The 12,396-nt window shown below is 40.7% G+C and overlaps 1 protein-coding gene across 1 annotated transcript in view; it reads right to left on the reverse strand.

Annotated features, from left to right (window-relative positions):
- The window catches only part of LOC130222071 (NLR family CARD domain-containing protein 3-like), a 43,712-nt gene that overhangs the window by 1,191 nt on the left and 30,125 nt on the right, over window positions 1–12,396 (reverse strand). The window contains 2 exon segments of the mRNA XM_056454697.1: window positions 1–1,434; window positions 4,965–5,011. The exon segment at window positions 1–1,434 is cut by the window's left edge and continues 1,191 nt beyond it. Coding sequence (XP_056310672.1) covers window positions 905–1,434; window positions 4,965–5,011 — 577 coding nt within the window. The 3' untranslated portion in view covers window positions 1–904.

The following is a 12,396-nucleotide window of genomic DNA, read 5'->3' on the forward strand; positions in this document are numbered from 1 at the left end:
TAACTAGGAAACTAAAAAACTAAGTGGTTTTCTAGATGCAAAAGAAAAATGTTCTGTAAATATATGTTGGTTGTCTGGTATTATTTGATCTCTATAACCAGCCCACTGCGAGTTTACCAAACTATATTTAAGCACCCTGGGTTGCCTTGGTGGAAAATGCACCGCATTACATTTCAGTCATGAAGGCTGTATCAATGTTTGCAGGCACAGCCAAAAATGCAGACCTCAAGATGGCAGTAGCAGCCTCCCAAATGAGATTCAGTTATACAAATCCACATGAGGTGAATTCAGCAAACAAATCAAATATAACAAATGTAACAAATATTACAAGATCGATCATGTTTGTGTTGTCAATCTGGCAACCTGTGTATGCATTGTGTCGTAATGGGAGTGGCCGGGTGAAAAAAAACCCTTCTCCAATACATTGACTTTGGACTGCAATACCTACTTCAACCACTAGGGCAATCCTACATACTGCACATTAAAACATGTATTTGCGCTATAGAACTGTTTTCAATTATTACAGAAGTTTATATGGTTATTTCACTGTAATTTTGTCTTGAACATGTTACCCTTTAAGTTGAACATGCAGTGCAATTACAGTCGAATGGACTAAGAAGGACTTAAGGACCATGAACTATTGCCCTATGCCAGGGATGGGCAAACTCGATCCCGGAGGGCCGGTGTCCTGCATAGTTTTGCACCAACCCTAATCAAACACACCTGCTTGTAGCTTTCTAGTGATCTTGAAGACACTAATTAGGGTGTTCAGGTGTGTTTGATTAGTGTTGGAGCAAAACTCTGCAGGGACACCAGCCCTCGAGGATCGAGTTTGCCCATGCCTGCCCTATGCTAACATTTATGTGTTTCTTCCTCTTCATGCTTCATGTCTTTAAAGTGTTTTTTAAATCTTACACAGAGTCACAGAAGAATCATGATAAACCCTGAACCCAGCATAGAGGTCTTCAGTAAATGTGGTGTTGAACGTGTGTAAGTGTGTGAGAGAGTGTGTGTCAGAAATGCTGTAGAAGGACAGAGAGCCGGACGGCACGTCCACATACACTCCTACTCTGTTAGAGGGAGATGAAGGAGTGGGGATGTTTATGCTCTTATCATTGTGCCAAACATAGTACATATTATCACAACAATAGAGACTCCAGGATTTATCATTGAGTCCAAACCGACAGTCGCTTCCTCCTTTCCTGCTGATTCCTTTATAAGACAATGCAACATGACCCCAGCCGCTCCATTCAGCCTCCCAGTAACAGCGTCCAGTCAGAGTCTCTCTACACAGAACCTGCTCATGGTGTTCAAATCTCTCTGGATGATCAGGATACGGCTGAGGATCTTTCACATATGTTGTTCTTCTGTTCCCTTCAGACAGGATCAGGCAACTATGTGTAGTATTTGGATCCAGTGAGAGACGACAAGCATCTAAACACAAAAAGATGAAAACAAGTCAGTACAGCTAAGTTTCTATCAGCCTGATTTAATGCACATTTGGCATCAATGGTGTCTGAGCATAAAGAACTTTTTGATAAAAGTCACAGAGACTACAAACACAGACTAAATATGTATCTGACACAGAATTGTAGAGTGACTCAGTGATGAGTTTAAAATGTTATATACAGTTTTATGCAAAAAAAAAAATGGGCCCCCCTCTGTGGCTGCATAATGATGTGCTCTTTCTTTATAAGAGAAGATCACAGTAAACTGCCATTCGGTTTCTAGAGAAAGCAAAATAATGTCATGTTTTCAGACAGAAATCCAAAGTGTAGCAGTATTGAGATGTGTGAAATTAAATTGAAATAGGTTGTGCAAAAGTTTGGACCTACTATTGTGTGGATTTCAAAACCTGTAGTCACTTGATGCTGATTGATTACAGCACAACATTCATTAAGCTGCGGTCACACTGGGCTTTGTGTGTGCGAAATTCTGTCCTACGGCGCTGCGAAAAGGGGGCGGGATTAAACAAGATGATTAGACATTTAAAAAGCCAGCGATTTGCTCCATGCTTTAAATTTCTGTCCAGAGAGGTCCTGTTTTGATCCTCGATTGGTCTCACACAGCCAAGTGATGCGATTTCGCAGGTCAGAGTTCACCGAGCTTGAACTTTGCACCGCAGCAACCTGCGAAACTTGACGTATGACCTTGCATTTCCGGTCTGACGCATTCGCATTGACCAGTGTGACCGCAGCTTAAGAGTGACTCAGTGAAGCTAAACAATTTCAAAATAGGTGCAACCAATCATGAAGAAGTATATTTAAGATAGCCGATTGCTAGTTGTGCTTCTCCTTATTGTAAACCTGAAAGCAGCAACATGGGAACTTGACCTAAAACTAGGATAATTCACCAACATGAATTAGTTGAAGGGTATAAAAAGCATAGGCGCTTTGCTTGGCTGAACTCAGCATTCAAGGAGAAAAACCTGCTCCCTACTGTAAAATATGGTGAAGGGCAATCATGCGGTGGGGATGTCTGGCAAGCACAGGTACTGAAAACCTTGTCAGAGTTAAAGGTTGCATGGATTCTACCCAGTATCAGTAAATTCTAAAGAACAATGTTCAGGAATCAGTCAAGAGGTTGAAGTTACTCCAGGGTTGGATGTTTCAGCAGGACAATGACCCCAAAGCCCAGTTCAAGATCTACCAAGGAATTCATGCTCTGACATGAGACAATAAATGGCCATATCAGTCCCCAAACTTAAACATAATTGAAAATCTGTGGACTGATTTAAAAAGAGCCGTACACGCTCAGCACCATCAAACCTGACTGAACTGGAGAAATTCTGCAAGGAAGAATGACCCAAAATGCCTTCAGCAAGAACTCAGGGACTTCTCCTTGACTATAAGAAGCTTCTACAGGCTGTTATTACAGCAAAAGGTGGCTCTATAAAAGATTGATGCCATTATTCTGTTGGGATGCCCAAATTTTTGCACCTGTCTCTTTTTGTTATGACTGAAATTGCTTCACATCTGTTGATTAAATAAGTGACATGTCAGAACTGAAATGTTACTTTTCCCCTAGGCTATAAAATATATCCAAACGAAACTGCTGATTTGAAAGGCCAGCAGGCTATGACTTGCAATTATGCAAATTATCAGGGGTGGCCAAACTTTTGCATAAGCATTATATAAGGTTTGTGTAACTGGTTCTGCTGGAATTCAGTTTAGTTTATGTGCGCTATGCCAACATATATGTGTTTCTTCTTCTCAGTGGTGCTCATGCTCACAGTAAGGAAAGTTAGAATAACTATGTTTTAATTTTGCCCTGTGTTAAAGAGCCCATATTATGGGTTTTTGAAAATGCCCTCTCATGTAGTGTGTCACACAGCTCTAAGTGAAGTGAAATGTCCAGCTAAGGCTTAAATCTGTAAGTGTACAGTGTTTAAAACTATTGATTAATCTATAAAAGAGTCGACTCATAGTGCTTCAAACGAGTCGTCTTGATAACGAGTCATTAGGTGTTTCGTGATGTCGCGGCTACGAAACACAAGTAGTTGCGCGTGCAAACCCGGGACATTTGAAACCTGCGGCCCCGCCCACTAACACAGAAAAAAAAGCCCCCCACACACACACACACACACACACAGAGAGACACACACAGACACCGGTCGAATGAAGTCACGCTGTGCAGATGGATATTATTGACAGTCTACCCAAAGATGAAACCTCAGCAATATAGCCCAGCCTTGAGCAGTTCTGAGTGCTTCTGGAAATTACATGCTTAAAAAGAAGACTTCATCAGTTTGTTAAAGAAAGGATCAGTAAAGACTGTCAGAACATGGATCAGTGCATCATGGATCAGTTTCTTCCCCCATTTCACCAGTGTAAGTACGTGCGATTAAAATTATTGCCTCGTTTACTCTAGCTTGCAAAAGATGTATTTAGTTGTGTTTTGTTACTTGTAACCGCGTGTGCTGTATCAGGTTAACTCTTTATATTCTCATATCGCGTGTAAAGCCACGTTGAAAAGGTGAGGCGTTCCCCTTTGTTTACGGATCGCCAGCTATTCCTACACACATGCAATGGTCAAGTTTCAAAATAGTTCAGCTCAGATTCAAGGGAGCTGTCTAAATTGCACCCAGCAAGCTGAACTGGTGCTCTAGTCTAGGCGAATGGTGAGTGTGTGTGTGTGTTTGTGTTGCGCAGGGCCGGTTCAGCAAGCTGAACTGCCGCTCTAGGTTAAGGACTATCACGCCGCCCTCAACCCGAAAGTGAAAACGAAAGTGACCCGTTAGCAAAGTGAGGACGTGGGGTGTCGCAGATATAACCGAGGACGCGGGTGGTGAGGGAGGTGTCGCGGACGTCTCCCTCTCTATTGGTGTCTTCTAATGAGGAGGTGTTTGAGTGTGTTTGTGTGTGTGTGTGTGTGTGTGTGCGTGTGTGTGTGTGTGTGTGTGTGTCTGTCTGTCTGTCTGTCTGTGTGAAAAGAGCAGGTGAAGGGCTCCTCGCCAGTTCTTGGAGTTTTTGCTCAATAAAATAGTTTGTCGTCTGTTTTTTTAAGTCCATCGTCTGTATTTACATTCACCCACTGGCAGCCAAAATCCACACCTTACACTATGAAGCGTGTATGCACTGTGACTACTTTTATATTGTTGATTAGCTGCTGGGCATTTCACTCTGTCTCGCGCTGAAGACTGTCAGTTTCGACCAATCACAACAGGCTGTCATCGGTCCAATCAGCGCAGATTAGCTTCGCGCTGAGGAGGGGTTTGGGAACAAATGAATCGCTGAACGATTCATATGGGAGTCGCTGGAATAATTAGGTAAAAATAAATGCAGATTATAAGACCATCAAAGTGTTTTTTGACCTTGCATGCAGATTAGACTGTTGTTGGAGACCCTTACAACCTAAATATGACCCTATTTCATGTATAATATGGGCTCTTTAATGCTCTTTTAGAAGTACTGCATCAGAAACTATGATGGAAATGCAAAAGTATGCCTGTGTTTGTGACTTACATTTTCTCAATCCTGGTGTGATTCTGAAATCTCCTCCACTCTCCAAACTAAATGGGGACACAACGAGCAAAGAATGTTGAACAGCATTATTAGTAGCAAAATGGTTTCTCAGTACTAATATATAGTGCTCAAAGAAAAGGGAAACACTTGGAGTGAGCTTGTGTGGTTTAAGTGTTCCCTTTAGTTTTTGAGCAGATTAAATAAACATACTGGTGTTGGAATTAAAACTGTTTTGATTTAAAATGATCCTGTCAGGATTTACTAAATTACTTGAAAATTACTGACACACGTGTTGGAGCAGAGGGTTTATCCAAATAGTTTACATTAGTTTAGTTGAGTTTCATACTTGAGTTTCTTCAGTGTATAGTGTGGATCCTCCAGTGTGTATCGGAGCAGCTGGACTCCTGATTGTCCTGGGTGATTGTAGCTCAGATCCAGCTCTCTCAGGTGTGAGGGGTTTAAACTCAGAGCTGAAGACACAAAACCACAGCCTTCCTCTGTCACCATACAGCCAGATAACCTGCAGAAACACAGACACACAGAACATCTACAAACAGCAACATTATGACCAGCTGACTGTCAATTATCCTTTACATGTTATTAATACCTCAGTATCTCCAGCTGACAGTTTAGACTCTTCAGTCCATCAGAGAGCAGCTTCACTCCTGAATCCTGCAGGTCATTGTTACTCAGGTCCAGCTCTCTCAGGACACAGTTTGAGGATTGAAGAACTGACACAATTTTACAATCCTGAGCAGAGAAATTACAGCCAGCAAGACTGAAAGAAGAAAACAAATGAGAATTCAGTTGTACCCAAAAATACTTAACATTTATTAATCCAGTACCAGAAATGCAAGTTTCATTCAGAAACATCTCTCCACCAGATTAAACACTCACAGAGCTCTTGTGCAGTTGCTGACGGCTGGAATCAGTCTTCTTCTGCCCTCATCTGATGTGTTGTATTTCTGGAGCTCCAGCTCATCCAGCACCTCCTCTGACATCTGAAGCATGTAGGTGATTGTTGAGCAGTGAGCAGGAGAGAGTTTCTTCTCTGACTGTTTGTCTGATTTCACAAACTCCTGAATCTCTCTGGACAGAGTCTGATCTTTCACTTCCAACAGACAGAGGAACAGATTGATGGATCTTTAAGTGGAGAGTCCATGTCCATCTCTGATCTTCTCTTTAATGTACTGTGTGCTTCTCCTAATGCTCTCTGAGCTCTTCTCTGTGTGGGTCAGTAGATCCTGTAAGAGTCTCTGATTGGACTCCAGTGAGATGCCCAGCAGGAACCGCAGGAACAGATCCAGACGCCCATTCTCACTCTCAGTGGCTTTATCTACTGCTTCCCTATGCAGACTATGAATTACATCTAAAAAACGAGATGTGTCCACATTCTGCATTACATAAAGGTAAAACACATAGAAAGCAGCCAGAAACTCCTGAACACTCAGATGGATGAAGCTGTAGACTTTCCTCTGGTGAATCACAGATTCCTCCTTAAAGATCTCAGTGCAAATCCCAGAATACACTGAGGCATACGTTACGTCTATGCTGCTCTCAATCAGGTCCTCCTCATAGAACATCACATTGCCCTTCATCAGCTGTTTGAAAGCCACTTCAGCAAGTTTGACAATCACTTCTCTGTTGGACTGCAGGAGTTTCTCTGGATCTCTCTCTTTATACTTCTGATTCCTCATGTTGATCTGAATCAGCAGGAAGTGGATGTACATTTCAGTCAGAGTTTGAGGGATTTCTGCACTCAGATCTTCTTCCAGGAGCTTCTGAAGCACAGTGGATGAGATCCAGCAGAAGACGGGTATGTGGCACATGATGTGGAGGCTTCTTGCTCTTCTGATGTGTGAGATGATTCTGCTGGCTTGATGCTGCTCACTGATTCTCTTCCTGAAATATTCCTCCTTCTGAGGCTCAGTGAATCCCTGAATTTCTGTCAGACGCTTGATGTATTTGGAGGGGATCTGATTGGCTGCTGCTGGTCTGGAGGTGATCCAGATGAGAGCAGAGGGAAGCAGCTCTCCTTTCATCAGCTTTGACATCAACACAGCCACTGATGAAGTCTCAGTCACATCACAAACTTTCTGAGCGTCTGAAAACATCAGTGTGATTCTGCTTTCATCCAGACCATCAAAGATGAACACAACTTTACACTCCTCATAAATCTTGGGCTCCAGATCTTCAAGTTCAGGATGAAAGTCCAGCAGAAGTCTGTGAAGACTGTACTGATGATCTCTGATCAAGTTCAGCTCTCGAAATGGAAGCACAAACATGAAATCTACATCCTGATTGGCTTTTCCCTCGGCCCAGTCCAGAATGAACTTCTGCACAGAGACGGTTTTTCCGATTCCAGCGATGCCTTTAGTAAGAACAGTCTTGATTTGCTCTTTCTCCTCTTTAAAGATGTCATTGCAGTAGATTGGAGTGTGTTGTGAGTGTTTTGTTCTGGCTGTTTTCTCCATCTGTAAAACCTCATGTTCTTCATTCACTCCTTCACTCTCTCCCTCTATGATGTACAGCTGGGTGTAGACCCCACTCAGGAGGGTTTCTGTCTCTTTTACTTTAATTCCTTCAAATAATCTCTTATATTTGTTCTTCATGTGGGTTTTGTGTTGGTCTTTAATTCTTTGTAGTTCATCATTCTCTGGTTTGTCCCGTGTTTCACTTAGCACAAAGTCAAATGTCACTGGTTTATTACTGAAGTTTTCAGGTGGGATCATTGATCTGCTGCTCTTCACAGACACACCACTGGGTTCTAAAGACTCTGATCTCCATCTCTTTCTGCCACTGATGCTTGCATAAGACAAATTAAAAAGCATTTTTTTACACACACTTACCATTAAGCTTGATTGATCCACACATTTCCCTTTATTTATTATCAAACAAAGAACACAGCAAAATCATGTGGTAAGTACAGTAATACCAAGTTAAAGAGCCCATATTATGGCTTTTTGAAAATGCCCTCTCATGTAGTGTGTCACACAGCTCTAAGTGAAGTGAAATATCCAGCTAAGGCTTAAATCTGTAAGTGTACAGTGTTTACAACTATTGCTTCATCTATAAAAGAGTCGACTCATAGTGCTTCAAACGAGTCGTCTTGATAACGAGTTATTAGGTGTTTCGCGATGACGCAGCTACGAAACACAAGTAGTTGCACGCGCAAGCCCGGGAGATTTGAAACCTGCGGCCCCGCCCACTAACAGAAAAAAGTCACACACACACACACACACACACACAGAGACACCGGTAGAATGAAGTCACGCTGTGCAGATGGAGATTATTGACAGTTCACCCAAAGATGAAAACTTAGCATATAGCCTAGCCTTGAGCAGATCGAGAGCCTCTGGAAACTACCTGCTTACAAAGAAGACTTCTTCAGTTTGTAAAAGGAAGGATCGGTAAAGACTGTCAGAACAAGGATCAGTGGATCATGAATCAGTTTCTTCCCCCATTTCACCAGTGTAAGTACGTGCGATTAAAATTGTTGCCTCGTTTACTCTAGCTTGCAAATTATGCATTTAGTTGTGTTTTGTTACTTGTAACCGCGTGTGCTGTATCAGGTTAACTCTTTATATTCTCATATCGCGTGTAAAGCTACGTTGAAAACGCGACGCGTGCCGCTTTGTTTATGGATAGTCAGCTATGTGTGTGTGTGTGTGTGATGTGTGTGTGTGTCTCCTCTGAGGACGGTCGTTTGTGTGAGTGTCTCCTCTTAGGAGGTTGATGTGTGTGTGTGTGTGTGTGTGTGTGTGTGTGTGTGTCTCTGAATAGGGTAAAGCTCTAGGCAAAGGGTGATCAAAGGGACCCGTTTGTAAAGTGAGGACTTTAGGGGGTGTCGCGGTTGAAATCTTAGGGTTGCAATCTCGGATGTAACTGAGGACGCGGAGGGGGAGGGAGGTGTCGCCGCCGCGCCGTCTCTATTCTGGACGCGCCGGCCCTGTGTGTGCGTGTGTGTAAAAAGAGCAAGTAGACTGCTAGGACATATCCTCGCCAGTTCTTGGACTTTTTGCTTGATAAATAGTTAGTCGTCAGTATTTTCTAGTCCATCGTCTGTATTTACATTCACCCACTGGCAGCCAAAATCCACTATGAAGCGTGTGTACACTGTGACTACTTTTATATTGTTGATAATCTGCTGGGCATTTCACTCTGTCTCGCCCTGAAGCCTGTCAGTGTCGTCGACCAATCGCAGCAGCCTGTCATTGGTCCAATCAGCGCAGATTAGCTTCGCGCTGAGGACGGGTTTGGGTACAAATGAATCGCTGAACGATTCATATGGGAGTCGCTGGGATAACTAGGTAAAAATAAAGGCAGATTATAAGACCATCAAAGTGTTGTTTGACCTTGCATGCATATTAGACTGTTGTTGGAGACCCTTACAACCTAAATATGACCCTATTTCATCTATAATATGGGCTCTTTAAAATAATGAAGTTGACTAAAATTCTAATTAATTTAACAATTAGTTTACAAAAATTATACAGAGCTTTATTAATACTGTTATTCTAGGTAGAGAATAGTTACATTAATAGAAATTAGGTGTCTTTTTTACTCTTTTTGAAAAGTGACTTAAGTTCAGACAAACTCCTCTGACAAAATCCTGAAATAACCAGTGTCTTACCCGAGGTCACAGGTCAGTGTATCATCACCAAAGTGAGGAGGAGTTTTCTCAATGGAGCCATCACTCTCTACAGATCCACAGATTGATCCAGGAGATGCAGAATTCATTTCTGAGTCAATATCTTCTCTCTTCTTTTGACTCATTTTAGTGTTCACCTGCTGTCATTTACTGAAAGTATTGAGCATAAGAGATTAATTTTAGATATTATATGCAGCAACACAAGAGTTCTTTAGGCACAATGATACATCCTAATGTGAATTAATTACAGTTTAATAATTACCAACCCTATGATAACAATTAAAAATAAATTACTATAAAAGTCTAGTAAAATAAAGTAAATTACTAAAAATAAGTATCTCTGATTAAAGTTACATGTAAAACATATTAGTGTTCAATATATATATTTATCCTGTGTTTTTCATATTTCTTTAAGCCATTGTAAAAGAAGTGTCATAATTCATAACTTTTGGTCTTGGCAAACATTATTGGCCTATCTATAATTTGACCAAAATAGAAACAAACACAAACATCTTCAAAGATTGATTTCTTTATTATTATTATTATCATTATTATTAAAAAAAGTGATCAAAACAAAAATGTCAAGGACAAAATATCATGGTACCACATTATTTTGATGGTCCATTTGAGTATTAGTAGACTGTCTGCTTAATATCTGTTGATGCTCCTTCAACAGACATTTAACTGACTATAAGAAACTTTGTAAGTACATGTCAATTTACACGAACCCTAACCGTCTTCTTATAATCTAATGAGAATTAGTTGCAATGTAACTTAAATTCACTATGACACTGTAAAAAGGCAACATGAGATGCATCTAGGCAGTATACTTTTTATTATTATTTTATTTATAAATATCTGAATACCTGTGGGCCTATGTTTTTTAAATTACAAGTAACTTGATCAGTTTACAGTCCTCGTGGTTATTTGAATGCATTTCAACAATGATTTTGCACAGTGTCGAATTTAGACCTACTACTAGAATTGACAACATGCTAATGACAAACTTCTCTTTTGCAACCAAACCAGCGTGAACATATTCATTAAACTGGGTTCGTGCACAAGTACAAGATACTACACTGTTTTGAATCTGGAAATGTGTTAACCTCACTATGTATTTGTGTTAAGAATTGTGTCGTATGTTCCAACATAAAACAAAGAGAGCGGGATAATAATGCCTCACGTTAACATGTCGAACGTAAACACTTCCGCCATTTTGGTTTACTAGTTTGCAAAGATGAATTCCTAAGTAGGCATTATAATTTGCGTTTTATATCAAATGTCGTTCAAAGAAAGTAAATAAAATAGCAGCACATTTTAACATGACGTTGGTACATGAAGAATAGGCTATTTGAACTTACCAGAAAATATACGTCTGTTCAGGCGTGCTGAGTAAAGCCACTGAATGGCGTCTCTTTAAACATTTTTACTTTCAGTTCTACCCGTGTTTAAGGTGTGTTTATACCGGATATAAAAATCAAACTGAACTGCTCTCTCTAGTGGCGATCACAGGTGATGGTAATAATGAGGAAAAATAATTAATCTTTTTTGACTGTTCACTCAAAATGTCAACACTGAAAATGTAAAATCAACACGTCTCTACTTTAAACTGCTAACCAAACACTGCTACGTACAAGGGAATTGTTTAACATGCAAAGGAGCAGCATTACCTGTGTGATTTTGTGATTCCATTCATAATGAAGTTAAACTATTTATGTACAGTTATTTCATAATACGTTATTAAACTGTTTGGTTTCGAGTGACTTTCGAGTTACCACAGGTAAGAGAAATACTGTATTTTGTGGTTTTTAATTTCACAGAGGATGTGAAGCTGTGCATTTCCTTATTTGCTTTGCTGTAAGTAAATTGGTTGGGTTTGTCCTTGATAGATTCAACATTTACTCACAACTACTGTATTCATGAATGAACTCAGAGCTCCTCCTATACAATAAAGGGTGGTAAACTATTTTTCATTTTTCTATAGGTGAAAAATCATGAAAAATGCTGGTGGAAGCGTGCATAAAGAAAAACATGAAGTAAAAATGCTGCAGGGGAGATAAAAAAAACTGTAAAAGTTTAAGAGAGAATTCTCTTTTAAACTTTTATCTAGTCGGAACTGGCCCGAGTGTATTTTGCCATCTGGGTAGGCATGTATCAGCAAACTAAAGCCTGAAAAAAGCCCTGACCTTATTGAATAAGCAGTGTTCCACCAGATCCTGTATGTCAGAAACTATAGTTTACTGCTGAACTCAAAATAACACAGAAATCGAATAACAACACTTAAGTCTCTTGCCGAAGCTCAGACTGTCAGCTTTGAGAAACGATCACGATGACACCCAGCATTAAATTACTGCTAAAAACAAACTGTTTACAGAAATGAAGATCTGCACCTATCAGCATGATAACCAGTGCCTTAATTGACCAAAACCATCTTTCGGGACATTTTATTGCAAGTGTAATCAATTTTTTTATTTGAGCTCAAGTCTCATTCATTAATACGGAGGAGGTGGGCTTTATGACTTGTACTGCAGCCAGCCCCCAGGGGGCGATCTAACGACCGAGACCTTCACTCAAAAGCAGGATTGCAGCACACTTGGTTGGGTTGGAACTGAAATATGACAGAAATGTGGATGTTGTGTGGATGACTGACAGGGCGGGCGGGCGGTGATGATGCGAGGCCCCCTGATCATGCGGGACCGTCTGCTATGCCACTGATTGGACCTCTTTCCGAACAATAGGTGTGTTTGACTTCAAGCAGCGCTGCGCAGATTGATCGAAATC

The sequence above is a fragment of the Danio aesculapii genome, chromosome 1 (genome assembly GCF_903798145.1).
Source record: "Danio aesculapii chromosome 1, fDanAes4.1, whole genome shotgun sequence".
Lineage (NCBI taxonomy): Eukaryota > Metazoa > Chordata > Actinopteri > Cypriniformes > Danionidae > Danio > Danio aesculapii.